The sequence below is a fragment of the Emys orbicularis genome, chromosome 3, assembly GCF_028017835.1.
Source record: "Emys orbicularis isolate rEmyOrb1 chromosome 3, rEmyOrb1.hap1, whole genome shotgun sequence".
NCBI classification, from domain to species: Eukaryota; Metazoa; Chordata; order Testudines; family Emydidae; genus Emys; species Emys orbicularis.
In genome coordinates, this window is record NC_088685.1 from 133,038,368 (window position 1) to 133,061,080 (window position 22,713).

A 22,713-nucleotide genomic window follows, 5' to 3' on the forward strand; every position below is an offset into this window, starting at 1 on the left:
GCTGTTGATCTCAACTATGGCAGTACAGCCTGAGTAGATGCAGTCCCTCATATAACCAGGCCCCAAACTATACAGGTTTTCATAGGTTAAAGCCAGCACCTTGAACGCCACTCAAATCATGCTCAGCAATTCTCCTAGTTCCTTCACCCAGTTCATCAATATTAAACCTGATTTCACAGAAGTACAGTAATATTTGTTCCACTGAAGAAGCTAGGTCTGATGTGCTGGGATTATAGAGCAGAACACCATCTGCATACTGAATATACTGAAGCAAATGCTTCTTCTTAGAATTAAGGATCTACTACTCACTCACAATAAGTGAGTACCATTCGTTCTGGTGACCTGCTTAAATTCCAGACTGGGTGCAACTAACCAGTCTTCACCTGCCATTTTAAAATTTTGCAGTGTAGTGTTGGCTAAGCACTGTTAACACTGTTTGAGTTTCATCCCAGATGTGGTTACATTTCATTGGTGAATAAAATGATCCATAATATGTGAAGTGCTTCAGGATGCTTCTGGGTGAGAAGTGTCATAAAATAAGCTCTGAGAAAAATTCAGCTAAAGGGACAATAAAAGCTTTCAGTTCTTCCACAGGACTCAGCAAGATCCAACTCGGAGGGGAAAATACACGCTTGTGATAATTTTGCAATAACTAGAAATAAAATGTTCTCATTCCAGTGAACAGTTTCTTTATTCCAGGAGAGTTTTCTCCTTGTATATGTATTCATTATTTCTAGAGGTCTGAAAGTAGCCACGAGTGGCACATTTTTATACTAGATGTCAGCACATGGGACCACCATTTGAAAATTAAGTTTGAAGATGACTCAGAATTTAAACATTTTGATGAAAAACCCCTAAACCCATGTACTCCACTGCACCATTCCTTCCCCCACTCAATGATACAGTTAGGAAGACAATTTATTATATATTTATTTTAATCATTAAGTCAGTTCTTCCACACTAAGATTTACAATAAAAATAAAAACATTTGCTTTGCTTTTAATCTAAAGTAGAAAGTTTAGAATGCTTTTAACTGCCTTCCATACAATGGAAAACTACACTGAATGCTCTCTTGTAATTTTTTGTTGAAACAAGTCTTTGGGTATCTTGACAGAAGATGCATTGACTTGTTGCTGGAGACGCATTAGGAAGCACTTCATTGCTACATAGTGTTTGGTAAAAGAAAGAAGAGGGAAATAATTCCCTCCCGTTTTTGGAGACCTGCTTCATCCTCATCGCATGTTTTCAAATATATTTAAGGTTGTTCCACTGTAGTCTGATCCTTGGCAGCTAGAACAAGCTCTAGAAGAGCTGAAAAGCTTTTTATGTTGCTTGTCTGTAATCCCATCTTTTGCATCTAAAAAAAGTCACGGAAGACAGGGTTAAATTGTTGTCTAACATTTTTTGTAGGATAAGGTAGACATCTTATTTGTTTGCATTATTTTACTGTAAAAATATAGAAATGAAGCATATCATGTTTTGTTGTGTGCTGACAAAGCGAAGTCCTTTATTATACGTGTTCATCTCTGTAAAGAGAGGACTATCCAGCTTTTGTTAAGACTTTTCATTTAATATATGTTTTGCATGCAAATATTTAGCAGTTTTCCAGGCTGCCTGTTGCTAATGATCACCATAAAGTTTATCTAGCAAACTTACCACTTATGAGAATTAGCATTCTGAGGACATATTTTGACAAGTGTGCCTTGTGTGATGAGAAACTATTACTTAAATAAACTGCTGAAATAATTCTAAGGTGTTTATTTTGTTCTACTGTAACAATAGATAATTTTCAAATTGATCTTCTCAATCATTATAGAGGATCTGATCTAAAACATGCTCTGTGTGCATGAACTGAACACTCCTAATTGAATTCAGCTTGTGCTGAGAGGCAGAGTGAAAACTGATGATACTGCAGTAACTAGGGCTGTCGACTAATCACAGTTAACTCACCCAATTAACTCAAAAAAATTAATCACGATTAATCACTGTTAAACAACAGAATACCAATTGAAATTTATTAAATATTTTGGATGTTTTTCTACATTTTCAAATATATTGATTTCTACTGCAACACAGAACACAAAGTGTACAGTGTTCACTTTATATTTTTTATTACAAATATTTGCACTGTAAAAATGATAAATAGTATTTTTCAATTCACCTCATACAAGTACTGTAGTGCAATCTCTTTATCGTGAAAGCGTAACTTACAAACGTAGATTTTATTTTTTGTTACATAACTGCACTCAAAACCAAAACAATGTAAAACTTTAGAGCAGTGGTGGGCAACCTGTGGCCCGTCAGGGAATCCTCTGGTGGCCGCGAGACAGTTTGTTTACATTGACCGTCTGCAGGCACAGCCGCCCGCAGTTCCCAGTGGCCGCGGTTCGCCATTCCCAGCCAATGAAAGCTGCAGAAAGCTTTTGTTTTATATTTGGCATTATGATATTTCAAAAGGAAATCAAGTTTAAGCATTGTAATAGTTACTGCTTTGCTGGCATTTTCACAGCCCTTCAAAAAGATTAACTACTCCTCATGTAGTAATTCAAGTAAGATTGGCAACACATGAGGAAACCAAGGCAGAGGGTGTTAAATGTTTTCAGGGCCACAAGAGTTGCTGGGTCAGAGCCAAAATTAGAATTAAGGAAATCCTTGCTCCGGCTCTAGACTCTGACCATACAAGAGGCTTATTTCTCTTCTTATGCTTCTTTCTCACAACAGAAAGTTCTGAAGATTACTGAATTGAATTTGAACAAAGAAACGCAAGACTTCTTCCCAACCCATATAATTAAATGAATAAAGCGGAAAAGTGTAATATATTATTTTAGTTTTTATTTGTGGTAATTGAGAATTGCTTTACGCTTAAGAGATAAGCTTTAATGGATGTCAGACTAATACAGGCATTTGCATGCAACCTTTTCTAGCAGACCTGAACAAAACTGTAAACAACTAAGACAGGTCCACAAGAAATAGCTAGTGATAACCCTTTAATAAGTAGACTTTTCTCTTCCAACTTACCTGGTCTCCAAAGTACTCAACATCCAGGGCCAACTGTAGTCTGATTTTGTTATCATCACTCATGCCCCCGTTTGAACTAACATGGTTTGGAATTACAGTTTTTCTGGCCTGTTTGAGTCTTTTCAGGCTCTCTTCCATTTTCTTTACAGAGCTCAAAACATCTGATACAGTTTCATAATACCTGAGTAAAGAGAGCGTTAATGGAGAATTAAGTTCCTGCATAAGTAGGGATTTCGGGCAAATCGCCATTTGATCCAAGAAAAATGCAAAACAATATGGTATTCTTCTGAAGAATGAGACATACACTCATCTTATAGGGGCAGGTTTGGAGAAAAGAGCTCAGTGTTAAAGACAAGACATGTCTCTTTACTATCCAGCAGTCTTTCTACCCACCCACAAAATACGTGTAATTTCTAGATTTCAGACACTTTGAAGTATCCAATACTTAAATGCCTTTTCAATTATGAGTAATTACTGAAACAATAAAAATACTCAACTCTTATACAGAGCACCTGATTTATAGATCTCAAAAGCTTTTTAAAAAGATGGGTAACCTATTATATGCATTTTAAAGAGGGGGAAAGTACAGCAGAGGTTAAGTACTTCACCCAAGGTCACACAGTTTGTCAGTAGCAGAGGTGTGAACAGAACTTGGGTCTCCCGACTCCCAGTCCTGCATATGGTCTACACAAGACCACACTACCTCCCTACGAACATACCTTGCTAACAATGGAATACATTCCTACTTTGTTTTTGCAAATAATAAAAAACTGACCGGTGAGTTAATGTAACAGTTTTGGCAAACACTGAGATTGTTCTGTATGGTTCTACTATCTTTTCACTTACTTTTGTGTGCTTTCAGATAGGGCACTTTCCAACCATTGATGAATCCTGGGTTGCTTCAACATATCCTTGTACTCATTCTGCAGTCGGTAGAAAGGTTTAAGAGCACTGTCAACATAAGGTGATGCTTTAGTTGGCACCTCCTGGTAAATCATGTAGGAAACAAGGTGGAGAACAGAGCAGATAAATATCTTGTTATTTAAGAATTCCAATGTCAAATATACCACACATGTGAAACGCAAAGTCAATGGCAAAAATGATGTTATGCTGCTTGGGCATATGTCATCTCCTTGCAGAACGCTGAGTTGAGCCAAACTCAAACTCCTGAAAATCAGCTCTAGGAGAACAGAGGGAAAGTGGCATAGGCAACCTTTCCCTCCCCTCCCCTCTTTGTCCTTTAATAGCATTAGACAGATTCCTGTGGGTGAGAGTGAATAGCTGGTAAAGGGAGGTGAAGTGTGTGTTCATTTCAGCAACAGTGGGGTGGCAGAATAAACATGTGTTAATGGGGAGTACTGGGGCATTGCTGAAAGAGGGCAGAGTTGAGATTTCATGGGCAACCTTAACTCTGCATTTCCCGGTTTTTAGAAGTTTGAGTTTTGCTCAACTCAGCATTCTGCAAGGTAACGACATATCACCAAGAAACCCTCACTTTGCCTTAACAGAGTTTTTGCCATTGAATCTCCTAGTTTTGCAAACAGGAAAAGATGTAACTGGCAGGAGTCAGTAGTCACTTAGGCAGTTGTATGTATATCCCACAATTTGCGTATTGAGGCAAATCAGCCTGTACTCAGCAATCCCCACGTGATGGTGTACTCTGCAACTTCTGCAATCTTCTGACTCAGGAATTGCCCAGAAATTGCTACACATTTGCAACCCTACCAGAACACTTCTTTTCCCTCAGTGGCCAAGGTATCTGTTCCACTATGTGTCTTTGGAAACACCACATTAATCTGCCCCGAGATCAGGAAGTAGCCACTTAATAAATTCCCTCATGTGGCATCATACTGACGTGTGCATGGATCGACCTTAGATCCAGACCACAGACCTCTGCCACTTGAGCTAACGGAGTGACAGGTAGTGGTAGTAGATCGTCATCCTCTATCTGGACCAGACTAGAGGGGGATGAGAGACGATGCCAGGGGATTTCACAGATATTTGCTGTGGGCACAGTAATGGTGAGACTCAGGAATTGTGGTTCCATTCCAGGCTCTGGAGGGGAGTGTGCTCTAATGGGCACAGAATTTTGTGAGTTTCCCCAGGCTTGACCCCTTCTGCCCCATGCCCCCAACCTGGCCCAGTCCTGTCTCTTCCCTACCCCTGGCTCCTCATCCCAGTCCTACTCTCCTTGACCAGCCAGCCCTAGTCTTAGATACTATGGCCCCCACTACCATAGCATCTGAGTGCCTGACACTTTTTAGTGTATTATCCTTACACCACCTCTGGCAAACCCTCATTTTTCAGAGAGGCAACTGAGACAGACTAAATGTTTTGCCCAAGGTCACACAGGAAATGAAACCAAGTCTCCTGAGTCTCCCACTAGCAAGGTGGATAAAAATAATTGATTAAAAAAAATAATAATCTGATTTTTTATTTGAATCAGATTTTTAAAAAGAAAACCTTATCTAAAATTATCATCACCTCTTAAAATGCTGAAATAAAAAATAGGTATGCTGAATCCATGTGCCTCTAGCAACAGCTTTAAGATAAAGGCTGCTTTTCTATATAAAGACAGAATCATGGGGAAAATATCTAACTTTTGAGGTCAAGCGTTAGAAATATGACACAACAGGCCACGTACTGTTTTAAAGGCTTGATCCTGTTGGGGACCAAGGGGCTATGCTTCTGGATGCAAGAGATTGGCCAAAATAATCACCGGCATTGAGACCAGGCCTCTGACTCAAGGAGACACCAACAAGTATCATTAGGATCATTCACTGAGCCCACCTGAGGTCTCCTAGTCCTGTTTTATAGCTTCTCCTTACCTGAGCTCTGAGTGGCTCAGTTCTCAATTTAAAGAAAATCACATCACTGAACTGGGGAAAGTCACTAGCTAAGCACCTGGAACCTGGAAATGCTAAACCAGCTATTGACAAGAATAGCTGCTTCTGAAGGCACACAAAAAATATTTTCTTCATTTGTGCTAATTCATTCAAAGTTGAAAAATCAATTGGGAGTTGAAAAAGCAGGAAAACTTGCCTCTCCCTTTCGGACTATGAATAAAAATGAGGAGGGAGGGGATGAGATCTACTAGTTTTAAAAGTCTGAAGGGCAATTAAGTAACTTAAGAGACTGTCTCATTTTCAAGAGTGAGTAGGAATTTATGCTCCATTCATTTTCAGTTAGGCATATTCAAAATTTTTCCCAGGCTGACCTGAAATAATCAATGTAATTCACTGATTATAGTTAACCCCTCTATTTAATAAATCAATTACTTGTACATGAAACATTTTGTTAAGAAGTTCATGTATCCAAAACATTTTACATAAACGTTTTAATAAAAATACATTGTATATGTTGTTTTATGTTTAATTAAATTCCAGTTACCATCCTAATGCAGCTTGACAGAAATCATGAGCAAAAACTGAATTATCTAGAAAATAAGCAATATATGATTCACCATTTTCTAACATACTAAAAATGTACAATTAAAAAAAAAATCTGAAAATAAGCAGCTATATAAATGCTTAAATAAATGTACATAGATATAGAGTACCATCCTAGGTAGCAAAAAGATGTACCAAATATAGTGAATCAGTAGTAACTCAACAGAGGATGTTGTGAAGGCCAAGACACTAACAGGGTTCCAAAAAGAACTAAATACATTCATGGAGGATAGGTCCATCAATGGCTATTAGCCAGGATGGACAGGGATGGTGTCCCTAGCCTCTGTTTGACAGAAGTGGACAGGGATGGTGTCCCTAGCCTCTGTTTGACAGAAGTTGGGAATGGGCAACAGGGGATGGATCACTTGATGATTGCCTATTCTGTTCATTCCCTCTGAAGCACCTGGCATTAGCCACTGTCAGAAGACAGGATACTGGGCTAGGTGGACCTTTGGTCTAACCCAGTATGGCCATTCTTATGTTTTAATGATTATATCAACCAATGAGAACGCACCTTTCTTTAGAAATTAACTGAAGTACAAATGGAAAAGTTGATTAAAATTGATTATTTAAATCAAGGCTTCCCCCCACCCAAAAGAAAATAAATTCATGAAATGAACAGGCTTGACAGAATCAGTTACTAAAGCTCTCTATTTGTCCACAAAACAGATACAATCATACCTAGCCATTGTGCTTACAACTGGGACTTAGGACGAGACAGGTGAGGGGACTGTGGAGAACAGGACCAAATCTAAGGATGAGAGGGCAGATCAGTTTCCATATTGTTTCCAATCTACCCTGACAATGGTGCCAACAGCTGCAGTGGTGTTTTGCCTCAGGGGCACTTGCCACTTGAAACCAACTATTCTCTAGGACACGTAAGGGTGACAGCAGGTTTTAGCAACTATTGTCACACTTCAAGAGCCAAGTGTGATATTTTACTTAAAGACCATATTAAAGTTCTCTTGAGTGTGGCAAGAATGAAATGGTGGCAGGAATTAAACAGTCACAAAGTAGGGGTATTTGCAAGTAGTTATAGGTAGGTGTGGTAGAAACCTAGAATACATCAGCTGGTTGTATTCACAGCCTAAGCCTTTCATGAGAGCACTTCTCTTCACATGAGATCAGCACTGACCTTATTGGTTCTTCTATAGTGTCTTGGTACTTCTAGTGCGCTTTTCAGATAACTGAAGCAGGACTCACTCAAATCCTGAATAATTTTATTATTCAAGGTAGGCATGGAGGCTGATAAAGAAGCCTGAGAGTCTTCCAAGGCTCCTGTTGAATTACAAATGTTGAAGTTGAAACTAAGCTACACTGCCAAGCCCCAAACATAAGCAAACTTGTGCAACCCTTCCCATCCCCACTCCATACATATCCTAGAACAAGATGTATTGTAACAAAGACATTTCTGTATTATTCTTGCAATCAAATCCTATATTTAACATTACACAGCTTAGGCGATATCTACTAAAAGTCCATTTCACAACCAGAAAAAAAAAGGGGGTGGGGGAGACGATCATCATATTAATTGCTTTCTAGTGTTGGTAATAGTAGAGATGAGGCAGAGTCACAAAGTGCAGGTTCAGATACAAACTCTCCCAAAGTTCAGTAGAATTTTTTCCAGCTCTGAAGCTCCCATTCAGGACTATTTCTAATTAACTGTTCTAGTCCATATTAGATTTTAAAGAACTGTCAAATGGTATATATTTTTTTAAAACTCTTACTTATAAATATTACAAAAATATACATTTACATAATGTTTTCCCTTTGTTTCCCAAATTGTCTAAAATCAAACTCCCACCTTTACCTGTGATACAGGATATATTCTTGAAGCCAATCATTTCAAGTTTTGGTCTGGTAATTTCCAAGAGTTCAGGAAGCTGAACAAAAACAGATATGCATACAACCACTGTTATGAACATATATGGGTCTATTCTCTCAAGGTCTGAAAATCTCCCATGCGTTAAAAGGAGAGACTTATGTTTAAATACTGGGTATATTTTTACCGACCATTAGATGAGAATCAAGAAGACCAGAACACGACATATGCGAGAAAATGGCATTAAGCATTTGGTGCCCTCCCCCCACCATGGTCTTTCAAGGCAAAACATTTAGAATTAATGAAACACAGTATTACTCAGATAACAAGCTTGCTCCTTCAAAGGTTTTAGGAAGTTCAATTTAATCAAAAGCTCAGGAGACCCTCCAAGCAGATCTGTACAACACAAGCCACCTGTGAGATTTATAATTATGCTTTAAACTCATTGTTACCAGTAAAATCTTGCTGAGGCTCAAAGGTTAAAACAGTAAATATTTGTTTAAACCAGAAATAGCTCAAAACATGAAGCCTGATTTCGCACTGTGCCCCTGGACACCAGGTCCTTGCTGTTCATCATTCACTCAAGGAGAAGTGCAAGACTGGGGCAGTGTTAGCTAGTGCCAAAAGTGAACAGAAAAATCTGGTTTCAGCAGTCAGTGCAACAGCTGCTGAAAAATTCATTTTACTGAAAAACTAGACTCCTTAATTACCTGTACCTGGACTGGTACCTCTGTAACCAACCATATCTGAATAAAAACAACACAGCCTCCCTAAAGCTTTGTTGCTTGTGATACCTCCCATACTTCAACTATGCTAGTTTCAGCACTGGTAAATATTTAAGAAGTTGTGAGCAATATGCGAAACAGTATTGGCATGTGGTCAATGAAAATGTTCTCGTATGTATAGCAGCATGTACTAACCTGCTCCTTAAGTCTATCCAGATCTGCAGCAACATACACCAACTGAGTATTGGATATAGAAGGTAAACGCTGTGTTTCTGGAGAAGCACCAATTCCCTGGTCCTCACTGGGATTTGGGTTTACAGAGGATTCCTTGCTACCGGTTGCCACAGATTTTTTGTTGTCCTTTGTACTTTCATTGGAGATGGGCCTGAGCAAAAGCTGTAGTAGCCAAGTGAGAAATGAACATCAGTCTTTGAGAAAATAGTTTCAGCTGAGCTCACAAATGCAGTGTATAAAGTCTTCCGCAATTTTTTCCCAACACAGTACAACATTTGCAGAAGTTATAAGCATCTAAGTTTCTCTTCTGCCCTGTTATACTTGACTTACATAGGGTTTTTGTTTGTTTGTTTTTAATATTAACAAAAGGCCTCAGAATATCTAAGATTGTACAGCATCATCTCAGAACCCTGGTGTGTAAAAATCAATATATCTTTAAAGAGATCTATGTAACAGAATCTGTTCTTTGGGCCAACGTCCATAAAATGAGGTGATGACAGTCAAACCACTGTGTCTGGTTTAGATTGCAGAGATTGGGAGAACTTGACTATGCTTTTTCATTTCACAAAGGATGTTGCAATTTTCACACTCCTAAAAATGTTACTTCTGTGAACATTAGGGGTTGCACTGGCTGATTTTCCCAGCAGTATAGTGACACTGTCAACAACACTGCTATTTTTCATTTGCAACATAGAAGAATTGAAGCACGAGTATCAGTCCCATTATAATGACTTGAGAGGAGACAACTCTGTGAGTGGATTGTCTCTCTATAGCACTTTTTCATATCAGTACTGTTTCAAGATAGTTCCTGACAATAACCATTAACAAATTTCATGCAATATCTTTTTTAGTTTTAAGGCTCTATTTAAACTGCACTTGATACACATTTCTTAGTCTAAAAGGTACTAATATATTAGAAGTTAGAGATTTAAACTGAACACTTTTCATTGGTATGTATATGCCATCAATAAGTATCAATGGCATAAGCATGTAGTTGTCTTACCTCATTAATGAACACAGAATAGCGTGCTAAAATTTGCAGTGTAAATTTCCATAGGCGATGTGCTAATAATGGTAAAAACATCTGATCTGACCAACACTTCAGAAGACTCACCCATACCAGGTGAGTGGCCAAAAGGCAATATGAGCTTCCAGCTAAAAAAATAATTAGGGAATAATGGTTATTTACTAATCATGATTTAAGATCTTGTTTTGAAAATCTTATTTTTCAAAGCTTATGGAACTGTACTTTTACTGTTATTACTTCTTTTTAAATCAAAATACTTTGAACTTTAAAAATCACTTCAAAATTATTTTCATCACCACCAAGATAATTTACCAAAATTGTTTAGAGCCAAATTTTTAATATCAGAACTACTTTCCCCTGGATCAAGTGTTTGTTAACATTTTCAGAACTAGTTTTAGTTCTCCTATCAGGTGGATAGTCAGTAAATATAGAGACAATGTAGTTGAACTAAGGGCAAGATTCTTATATCACCTTTGTGTTGCACATTTATGCAATGTTATCTTATCAGGTTTCACAAGGTACATTAAAAAAGTTACTAAGTTGACTGAGTGCATGAAAGTTGCCAATCAGAGCAGCAACTGTTCTATGTCCTGACAACACAATGCAATAAACAGCAGCTGTTATCACCGTTTGGTACTAAAGGGGTGTTAAGTTCAATAAGTAACAGCTATAATTACATGAAAACTTTTAAAGCAGTTTTGGCAACAGAATTATACAGTTTGCAAATGAACAGTACTTAGCTCTCAATACTTTTCATTTAGTTTCTAAGATTAATGCATAAATCCTAGAAACAAAAGCAATGTGCCCCATATCTCCAACTCTGCTGTCCTGTTTTTTCATAATCTTTAGCCCTATGCTTAGAAAGTTTGTTTCATACAGATTATAGAGACTAACTCCATTTAAAAAAAAAACAAAACAAAAAAACCCAAAACACTTTCACTGCCTTTAATGTTTCTTTTAAAGGCACTGTACGTTTCTCTCCTGGCTCTTACCAGAGCACCAGTCCTTTTCCTCCATTCTCATTTAATATGTTCTGCCTCCTAATTCACTCAATTGATTATAAATTCACTGTTCCAGCCTCCTAATTCACTCAATAGATATGGATTCATTGCTACTGCCTAACTTCTGGCCAGTGTAGCAGACAAATGACTCCTAGAGTTGATGCCAATATCGCTGAGAGTAATAAGTGCATTTGCTGCTTAGAAATGGTCATTTCTTCCTCTCCTATTCAGAACACTACAGTTATGAAAGCAAGATGTGCGTTCCAATTGCATGGCATAATTTTTAATTGCATCTTCTAGGAGCCCTACAGTAATTTAGATCCCTCCTCTCATTTGTATAAACCAGGTATTGCTATTTGTAGTAATGAGTTGATCTAGCCCTCTTAATTGACTTACCATTAAAAAGACAGACATTATTTTAAGATCTAAAGCTTTGTGTGACTGATTACTCTAACAGACAATCACCATCACTACCTGGAAAGAGTTTTATTTACATGATAAAAACTACAAGTTTTAGTAAAGGAAGTTTACCTGGTGCCTCTTCTAGGCTATCTGAAAGTGCAGCTTCTAAGGCTCCTGCTACCTCTCTAAATCTGACAGAAAGAAACAAATATTGTTCAATATTACAAGTCACAAATTATTTAAACTGGTGTCTAAACACGCCTTATACTATCAGCTATATAAAGAAAGAAGGTGCGGCTTTTTTGGGGGAGATTTTTTTGGTTTTTACTTAGTTTGATCCTAACTGGAAAGCATTTAAAAGAGAAACAATGGAATTTTCCAAGCAGAAATGAAGTGGGAAAGAGATTAAAGTTATAATCTTAAACATCCTGTAAAAAGCAGCAAGTTTGAGGACGTTTCAGTGTCTATAGTTTTAGTAAGAAACACTAACTTGTTTATTTTATTGCTTTCACACTGAAAAAGTCAACACATTGTCTCACTTCTTACATTTACTTTAGTTAACCTTCAGGTAGGTCACATGATCATGGTGCCTGTAGCTTTCTGCATGTTTGCTAATGACCAGCGAGTGGCACAAGGTTCTGCAAACAGTTCTGTACCTGATAAAAATCAATAGTTCCTCCCAGGATGCCTTGACCTCATTAAAAAAAAACACACACACACAAAAACAAAAAACACCTTTGGGGGTTATAAAAGCAAAAGTCAGTACTGAAAACTTTCAATTCTCGTCTGTCTGTTTCAACATACATTACCTAAACAGAGTACACAGCCTAAAGATACGTATCTGTACAATACACTAGACAGATCCTGCACTGCAATTTTCAGGAGAGTGTTGGTTAAATAAGGTTAATACCAAAATATTTTTAAACTGTCCTGAAGCAAAGCTGTTGTTTTAGTTTTGCTCACAAGAGGACTTCTTTGTCACTGGCTTCCCCTCTTTTTGCTGCTATTGCATCACAGCCATTTCCAAAGAAGTTTCACAAAACCCTATAATTGCCCACTATACGGTTTCTTTTACCTTCTTCTCTGAAGCATCTTTTATTGTCTACTGCCAGAGATAGACTAGTGGACTAGACAGATCTGGTATGGCAATTCCCATTTTCCCATCACAACAGGTATATAAACAAATGATCTCGGAGCGTTAAGTAATGAAGTACTATTCCCAACACTGATCTATCATTCTTATTAATTAGCAATTTGTGAAGAATACTTTCAGATTTCAAGAACAAGAAATATGACAATGAACAACTACCCGAATCTGATATCATGAAGTCCTATGGCCTGTGTTATACAGGATGTCAGACTATACGATCAAAATAGTCACTTCTGGACTTATGATCTATGAATCACTGCCGAACTTGCAATGATGCAGAAGGATTGTAACACATTTATGTATCTCATCTCACCCCACATTGTTCTTTTCATAATGCTAGATGTGCAGGGGGGAAAATCAACAGGAGCCTTAACTTTATGTAAATTAGAAAAAGTATGAGATTCCAATATGACGATTTCAACAAAATTCCTATTTAATATGAGTGTGAGAATATATTTCAAAGCTTTATCTAAACCAAAAGGCATTTTTAAAGCATAAACTTCCCTGATGTAGATAAATTTTCTGATTTTACATATAATCAGTTAGTATTATTTTCATAGCTTGTGTGATAAAAATGTTCAAAATAAAATATTCAAAATAATTTCTGAATCCTGTCACAAAGTTTCAATACCTTCAAAAGATGAGCCTGGCATCTTACATTGATAACTTTGTTAGATACTAAAATTCACAGACTGAACAGAGTCACTGGATTTATTACAAACACCTGTAATCCACTTAATCCCCTGCACAGCTTTTTTTTCTTCCCCCTTTCCGCTCTATGACTGGAGTGGTGATAATGGAACACTTCACCTTGAATGGTCCCTCGAAATGTACGTTAGCTACTTACGCTAAACCATCACTTCCACCTTATACCTATCTAAGACACTGAATACCTTTCCCAGACTTGAACAAGAGCTCTGTGTAAGCTCAAAAGCTTGACTCTTTCACCAACAAAAGTTCACCAATAAAAAAATATTACCTGACCCACCTTGTCTCTCTAATATTCTGGGACCAACATAGCTACTACAACACTGCATACAAGAAAGGCTTTGGACAGGCACCCATAGGTGGATATTTAAGAGATTATGCAAGGGCCATTCACATCTCTTACCATCTGAGCTCAATGCCCTAGCTTTGGGGCGAAGGGAGGGGAGGGGGCAAGGAGGGAATCCCAGGTTGTAAATATAGGAGACAATCTTCACACCTCAACTGCTAGCAGAGCACCTCACCCTCCCTGACTGAACTAACCTCGTTATCTCCATACTGATTTATACCTGCCTCTGGAGATTTCCATTACTTGCATCTGAAGAAGTGAGGTTCTTACCCACGAAAGCTTATGCTCCCAATACTTCTGTTAGTCTTAAAGGTGCCACAGGACCCTCTGTTGCTTTTTACAGATTCAGACTAACACGGCTACCCCTCTGATACTTGAATCTGAGACAAAGAGCTTCTGGTGGGATGAAGCTGACACTGTCAGGGAGGGGACAATGGTTTGTTGGGAGACAGGAAAGAGAGACATGCCCAGGTTCTCTGCCAGGGGATGACAAGCCTCTAGGTAAGAGAGGTGTGTAGACCTTTATTTTACAAACCCTTATCTTTTATGCTATACTTCATTCTTACTGTTAAGATTACACAACTATTTATTTTTAAAGGCTCTTTTGATCCACTGTGTTTACCTCTGATCATAAGCTCCAGAAGGGAAAACTGCACGTACTGAGTCCAACTGGATTTGCTGAATAACCATAGCTGGTACACAGGCTACTTTAGCTCAGGACCTGGTCTAAGAGTGGAGAATTGCGGGATTCCACCCCAGAAAAGGTAAAGTCATGAGACCTAACACCTATGGAGGTATACTCAGTGAAATGAGAGAAGGGGTTAGATGTACAGCTAACCCATAACCATGGCAGATTAATTGATATGATATTCAACCCTTTATTTTAGAGCTTTTGAAAAACAGAACTCTACCATGATAGCAAGTTTATTAAGCATTAATTCCAGGAAGAAGATAAGCAGAGACTGAGCTATAGAAGATGCACAAGATTTGAAAACTAGTCTAGACCAGTCCCTGGCAGTCTTATCAGCAGTGAGACTCTGTACCAAACTCAATTTAACTGTAGCTGGTTTTCTGGCTTGTCTAACTCAGTGAAAGCAGTATAAAATAATTACATGCCCTAGTAACCAGTTGCAGTATCCATGCTTTTTCTTCAGATTTATTTAGATTTTGGCTTCTTCTACATTTTAAGAAAGCTGCTTTTATGTGACAAGTACAGCTCCCAGGGATGGAGAAGCTTTGGCTGTGGGCTACATTCTTTTGCCATGGCTAAACTTTGCTTTTGCTTCCTCCCTTACAAGTAAAAAATCAAATACTGACCTTATTTGGAAATAAACAGGCAAATTCCACTTATTGTTAAAACTGTGGTAGGCAGGATGCAATCTTAATCTTTTCACGCTGGCCTGCGATCCACACTGTCGTTCAAATCTCTGTATAAAATCCATGCTTATAGTGTATTTCTGTATGAAGAAAAACCACATTCTGACTACTATACTTCAGAGTTTCCTATTAAATAGTCAAGACTGTATGCGGATTCTATTGTGCGGTCTATAAGATTATAGTTGTACTCATTTCTCAAAGTCAGCTGACACTTCCCCCACTTCTAATCTCCATAGGTAGAGCTACACTGCAAAAACACCACTCATGGCAGTGATCTCAAAGCCCGAGACTACAGTCTTGAGCTCAAGCTTCAGTTCTAAAAATAGCCATGTAGATGTTACCGCTTAGGTTGGAGCTTGGGCTCTGAAGCCCAGGGAGGGGGTGGGTTTCAGAGCACAAGCAGGAACATCTACATAGCTATTCTTAGCACCATAGCATGAGCCCCATGAGACTGAGTCTATAAATCCAGGCTCAGAGACACTCTGCCACAGGATTTATTTTGTAGTGTAGACATACCACATAAGGCCAGAGCCTGGGCTGCAATGGAACTGAAGCAATCATCCAGTTTATTCCATGGTGAAGGGAAATGAGATTGACCCCTTCACCACGAATTATGCCACGAGTGTGCAAGTTCCACAGCTACACCTCCCTTTCATTGGCGCTCCAGACTTGTCCGAGTATACTGAACTAACAATTCAGAGGTGCTCCAGAACTTGTGAGCGGACTCAGTGGTCTGGAAGTGGAAGAAGAGACGCTCCTATGTTGCTCAGTGTTAGGAGGAGAAGAAGGTGGGAGCAGGTGATTGCGGGATAGTGTCAGTGCCAGGCATGTAGGGATAAAGCTGTGAAGTAGGAATGGAAGGAACTGGTGTGGGCAGGGAAGGAGGAGAGAATTCAAAACCGATTGATAGTATGAGGTTTACTTTGCACTATAGGCATAATACATTAGGCCCTTATTTTAGGAAGCTGTCTTAGAAGTTTTTGGTTGTATACAGATGTTTTACAAATAAGTAATTCAGAATAACTATCTAGACTACTTCCTTTCAGAGTTGGGTATCTCAAGTGGGATGTTTACAAGTACCTCAAAGCTATTCTGCATCCATTCTCAACAATAAGCTATTGTTAACTGACTCAACAGGAATCAAGTATGTGATTCGTCAAGTCATACATTCTGTGTTTTGCAAGGCACAAAGCTAAGAACCACCTGAGGAAAAGGAGATGCATTCTGAGTAGTGCTTTGTTACTATACAACATTTATGCACTATGTCATACAAAAAGAGTGGCATTTATGTAATGCTAAGGGTGAGCTATCCAACAGAAATTAGGAAATGCAGAGTTAAGGTTAAAATCTGCCCTTCTTGCTCATTCTTCAAAGTATGGTCTCCATACCATACATTTGCCAATAAATATGTAACAGAATACAAATCTGAGTTTCTTAACAACCTTATATATAATAAGTTAAAGTACAATACAGTCTTAGAGACTTGATCTAATTTACACATCTCACTGAGATATCAAAAACAGAGCTGACGAAAACTGCTTCAGCAGTTTTATGAAGCTTAAAGTTGAATTGGTCTAACATTCTAAGCCACACTAGCTTTGAAGTCATCTAAAAAAACCTGAACGAACTTAAACGTAACTTAAAATACTGAACCAATTTTATATGAACTTGGCTTGTTTTGAATTAGACAGAATAAAACTAACATGAGTTAAAGACTACAAGACATTAGGGGTATGTCCACACTGCAATTAAAAAACCTGCAGCTGGCCTATGCCAGCTGACTCAAGCTTGCAGGGCTTGGGCTAAAAGGCTATTTAACTGTGGTGTAGACATTTGGGCTTGGGCTACAGCCTGTGCTTCAGGCCCCAGTGAGGTGGGAGGGTCCCAGAGCTCAGGCTGCAGTCCAAGCCCAAACATCTACACCACAATTAAACAGCGCCTTAGCCTTAGCCAACTGGCACGGGCCAGCTGTGGGTTTTTCATTGCAGTGTAGACATAGCTTAAATGCCATTTCTTAGAAGAGCTTAAAAGCATTTCTCTGGTTCTTAATAAAGGCATTGTGTGTAATAGTTAGAGCAGGGGCCTGGGAGTTCTAGCCCCAGCCTTCTTACTAAATTTGTTTGTCTACCTTGGACAACTTACTTCAGAATACAGAAACAAGGCAAAAATTTTCAAACCCGGGTGCCTAAAATTAGACTCCTAAATTCACATTTAGGCCCCTAAACATAAAAATGTCTGAATATTCAGAAGTGTTGAGCAGCCACAAAGCTCACTGAAGTAAATGGGAACTGCAGATGCTCTGCCTTAGTCAATCTAAAAAATAAGTTGAAAGTGGCTTCTGTTATTGAACCTGCTTCTGAGACCCTGTGCCAATTTTTTGTCAGTTTATAAACAGTTTCTTTTCTTAAAGTATTTTTCCATCCTCTTTTGCTGTGTGAAAAAGCCACATAAGCAGGCAATACTGTGTACAGTGATATCCTTAGTGTCAAACTTACTGTATACAAATTACTGTCAAATGCACAATGTAAACGAACTTTAAAAGCTGTAGAAAGTTTATTTCCTGTATCTTTGGCATTCAAAAGTCAATGCGGTCAATTTCATTTCAGATTAAGTATTCCAATATCTGGGTTACAAACAATGCAGGAATTATTTTAAAAGTGTCTATGGAATTTATTTTAATTCCTGGAAACATTTCTATTGGTCTTTTAACAACAATGGACTTCACAGCATTTTGACACTTGAAATTTTTATTTCTTATTGATTTTAGGTTAAAATATTTTAATGACTCAGATTCAGAATTGCTAAATTCTCACTTAAGTAGTCAGTTGGGGAAGTACTCTATTTTGATTGCATGGTGTAACTGAAGGTCAAATTCTTTTAATCTGGATCATGGGTCAATATCAGCTTAATTTAAAAAGGCAAGCTTTTAAAAGTTATTCTTTTTACATGGAGATAAGCTTTCAGTAAAGATACAAAGATTCCAATTTAACCTGAGCAGCATGAAGGACAAAAGCACTATGCAACTGATACACTGTCATACACAGGGCATTCAATGGAACATTGAGGAGCAGCTGATGCTTTATGGAAAATTGAAAAGCATTCTCTTTAGAAACAAACACACACATACACATTTGCTGTATTTCCTTATCCGAGACAGTTGCATGAAAACAGGATCTCTCTTTCTTTAACCTCCTTATGATGCTTGTCCCTTATTTAAGCCCCGAACCTGCAAACACATGTGCTTAACTTTAGGCATGTGAGTAATTACATTGTGTGTTTACAGGAAGGAGACCTTAAATTCTAAGAGAAATTGATCTGTTTTTATTACAGATAGTTTTGCATGAACATAGGGAGAACCATTTGACAGATACACCTACATATGCAAAGAGTTCAACATTTTCTTAAGCAGTCCGTTTGCACTGATGTACCTGGTATGCCTGCTCTCTCTCCCACCTTGAGATCATTTGTTACTAACAGTCACCCCACCATCTTAAAAGGAGTAATGTAAGAATCCTTATCAATAGAGCTAGTTACAAAGAGGATTTAATCAATTAAGAGAGTCACAAGAAAGAAAAATAAACCCAAAAGAAAGCTATTTTGACATTCTGGTTTAGATAAGGACACAGGCACCTCACCATCTGAACTCATGACAAAGCAGAAGGCTTACCATTTCCTAGTTTGTCATCTGTTCAGATGGCAAGCTGCATTCTCTATGCCCTACTCTACATCAGATTGAGCTTCCAGCTGACAGGTATCAGTAAAATGTCATCTCTCACATACATACAGCAACATTGTTCACAATTATGGAAAAACTGTAGTGACAGTATTTCCATACACTTCAGAATCCATTTTTGAACACACACAGTAAATATTTATGACATTAGAAAAGTAGTTCTTTCAAGAGGCCATTTCTCCAAAGTCTTATTTATATTCACATTCCCTCAAAATACTTGAATTATTCAAGCTACCCTCTGAAACATCTTTAGTCACAGCATTGTTAGTGATGAAAAAGACTAAAGGTTGAGAGAGAAAGATGGGATTTTTTTTTTTAACCTTTCCACAGTAAAGGACAAGTCACATTCAAATGCCAAGTTGCTTCCCAGATGTTTAACTAACCCAACAGCTGTCTTTTTCTAGCAGTTCCAGCCTTAAACATTCAGTTTTCCCTTTCCCTCCTTCATTTACATTGTGTTTTTCTATAAACTAGAGATATCTGCTGTCTTGCAAAGGTTAAGACCAAATTCACATGACCGTACAGGTCCCACTAACTTCAGCACGAGTTCTGCCCAGGCATCTGAAAGCAGAATTTGCTCCTAAGAAAGTTAAAATAGAATTTAAACTATCACATGATCTCTAACATACATCTTATTCGGAGGCATGCAGCAACATGAATTTTCACAAGAGAATCTGAAAAAACAAGCTAGAGAACATGACACACACAAGTTCTTCCCCACATCAAAGTTATAGCAAATGTAAAAACATGTAAAATTACCTCATGAAATACATCTGGGTTTCCAGGGTTAAAAAGTGATGGTAATTTTTCTTCTAAGCCACGTACTATTTCTGGCCACACTGAATTCACTAAAAAATCATATCCAGGAACAGTATTTGCTTTTTCACTGCAAGAAGATAAATATTTCAATTATTCCAATTTTTTTCCCCCTCAAAAAAAGGTAAGTTTCACTCATGAAAGTTCAAATTTGGCAATAATGTTAACCAAAACTCAGGAACTACATTATGTAGTTTTCCTTAATTAGAAAAAATAATTATATAGGCATGTTTGAACTAGTTTTCTTTCTGTGTTTTTCACAATTTTCATATCTATTATGTCTATGTTGGCGCACCATATTTGAGACAACCAGATTTGTTCCAATTTAATACATTTTCTAGAAAAACAATAGTTTTATGCAGAAGCACATTTTTAGTAAATTCTGGAAAAACAAATATTTATCAGTAAAAAATATCCTACTCTAACGTGTATGTTTTAAAGTTTCAACAGTTCACCCATCAATCAGAGGCCAAATGGAAATAGGATGTTGGGAAGAAAGGGAATTCCTCTCTTTGCTTCCTCTGAGTCTCATTTCTACGTGCAGCAAGTGGTGCTATGCTTCCAAGTGGAAGGTTAAAAGTTTATCTTGAATTTCCCAATTCAGAAGCTGACAGAGCAGAAAAAGAAAGCAGCATTTATAATTCTAGTAGGGTACATCAGAGTAAATACTAAAAACATTCTTCTATTAAAAGAAGGATTAAAAATATTGAGGGATTAACAGAATTGAGATGTTAGTAAAAATCTAAAGACATGTAAAAAGCACAGCAATAGATGGCTAAATAGAAAAGTAATTCTGCAGTCTCTAGAGACTAAATTCTAAACACTGCTAATTGTAGCAGTCTACTACATTAACCAGCCTCTGAATAGATAAATAAATGGATACAGTTTAGCAGACTTGAATTCTGTACATTTCAAAACAGGCAGTTTAATTGCAACAGAAATTAAACGTTTTTGAGTAGACAGCAAAAAGAGGTATACAGATCAATCAAATCTGTAGTTCCAGTACATATAATGAATTAGTCAAACCTATGGGAGTAAACTAATAATTCTTTTCTTTTTTGTTAAGCAGACAATCCAGTAACTTTGAAAACTGAATTTTCTAATAACTTCCTTGTGCCCCTCTCCTTGGATGGAGGACACAGTCAAGTTCCCTCGCATCAAAGAAAAATCTATCATATAGTATTGTGAATGATGAAAGAAAACCCAACCATTGGTTTACAGATAATGACCATGGCAACCACTCCTTCTGGGAATACTATCAGAGGGGGATGGGGGTTACATCCTCAGTAGGCCCAGTCTTCATTCTGGAATGAACCAATGCTACAAGGGCTGACTGGGAACTAGATCCTGGAGTTTTGGTCATATTTCCACCTGTTTGTAGCTTGACGTGAAAGGCAGTGATGCCCAGCTACTTGCACCTCAGGAAAATGTCCTAGACTTCCAACACAGCAGCATAGGGAAAGGACTCATCGCATCAGTCACTCAGCAGATTGTTTCCTTGCCAGAGATATCAGTCACATGGACAAAAGTGTCATTGAAGGAAATGAAGATATGACAGACACCTTCAGCAACCTGAGGTTCCAAGATGATGACCTGCTCTTCCTTCTTCTCCTTAAATGTATGAGGTGCCATTTCCAGGCACCCTACAGACAGGGGGAAGCCACCCTAGGGTCAGGGTGCTTCAAAACCCTGGCCTAGACCCATTGCCTGTATAATGGGGGCAAAGAGCAATCAAAACCTCCCACTGGCTTCTCTGAACAATGTCACTTCCCAACACAACTGGGCTTCTTGGCGACTCTAGCCCCTGGCTTCCTGGAGGCCTAGTACCCTGCTCTGAGGGCTTTCCCTCTACCCTTTGAGGTGGCTGGGCCCAATCGATAACAGTAGGGAAGGTTCCAGACAGACTGGCTGCAGAAGGCCAGGGCTGCTGCAGGGTCAGGCCAAGCTGATGGACTACTGTAATGGTACTCAGTTTCATTATTGTAGTATATCGTTTCTCTTCCTTCTCAGGCCCAGTGCTACAGCATCAGGAAATCTTGTTCACAACATTTTTTTTTAAATGTGCAGATATAAAAGAGAAACAGTATTGATTTTAATCTTTAGGAAAGGACAGGCAAATCCTTTGTGTATTGTAGTTAAATATCATACAGGTCATTCAGAAGTACTGGATAATCAACAACTGTTACAACTATAGCTGACAACCTGTTACCTTGACATAGCTCCCCCTGTTACTTCACGCAAAAGACGGCAATGGTGAGGAACAAACTCCAGCAGTTTATTGTACATGGCCTGCAGGCCATTGGGATGAGATTGAACGTACTGTTCCACAATCACCTGCCAGGAAGAATTTAATGTGAAACATCAGACAGGAGAACATGCAGAGAAAAAACAATCAGGTGTAAAACATACACACACTGAATTCAATAAATATTACAACTTCTACAATGTAATGCCCATTTTGAGTTATATATTTTATTTATCTTATGTAGCACTCTGGTTGGCTTAACCAGCCACTGGAATCATTCAAATGTGATTAGAATTGTTGTATTTAGGTGCTTCAAAAACAAAACTTTAATAAGTGGACTAGAATAGGAATGTAGCAATACACAGAAAGCTCACGTTTCACGAGTCCTAGTCTATCAACCTGCTCTTACTTATTTATTGTAATAATTTGTCCCCCATAAGATGCATAGGAATGGGGTTATTCTAAGGGGAAATGTTAGATTAAAAATGATGCTTAAAGACATTTCTTTATGTATGTTTACCAAAAACATCTGAGATTATTAAAATCTAAGAACTTTAAAATTGAATTTAGTTTTCTACTTTCTATAAATTTTTTGCAGCTCTCAACATTGTTAAACAGTCAGTTTCAATCAACAGTACTTTCAGGTTTGCATACATTGCC

At 38.0% G+C, this 22,713-nt stretch overlaps 1 protein-coding gene and 1 pseudogene across 2 annotated transcripts in view; both read right to left on the minus strand.

Moving 5' to 3' along the window:
- Positions 1–998: 998 nt before the first annotated feature.
- COG2 (component of oligomeric golgi complex 2) overlaps positions 999–22,713 on the minus strand; it is a 53,161-nt gene continuing 31,446 nt past the window's right edge. The window contains exons 8-18 of one of the 2 annotated variants that reach the window (XM_065401164.1): positions 22,018–22,142; positions 19,752–19,878; positions 15,200–15,339; positions 11,808–11,869; positions 10,252–10,403; positions 9,210–9,410; positions 8,278–8,350; positions 7,603–7,745; positions 3,865–4,004; positions 3,019–3,199; positions 999–1,357 (exon numbers count right to left, since the gene is read on the minus strand). In XM_065401164.1, coding sequence (XP_065257236.1) covers positions 1,256–1,357; positions 3,019–3,199; positions 3,865–4,004; positions 7,603–7,745; positions 8,278–8,350; positions 9,210–9,410; positions 10,252–10,403; positions 11,808–11,869; positions 15,200–15,339; positions 19,752–19,878; positions 22,018–22,142 — 1,446 coding nt within the window. In that variant the 3' untranslated portion in view covers positions 999–1,255. The remainder of the gene's footprint in view (positions 1,358–3,018; positions 3,200–3,864; positions 4,005–7,602; positions 7,746–8,277; positions 8,351–9,209; positions 9,411–10,251; positions 10,404–11,807; positions 11,870–15,199; positions 15,340–19,751; positions 19,879–22,017; positions 22,143–22,713) is intronic. The other variant, XM_065401165.1, reaches the window with a different exon arrangement.
- On the minus strand, positions 21,024–21,440 carry LOC135875645 (small ribosomal subunit protein uS11-like; annotated as a pseudogene).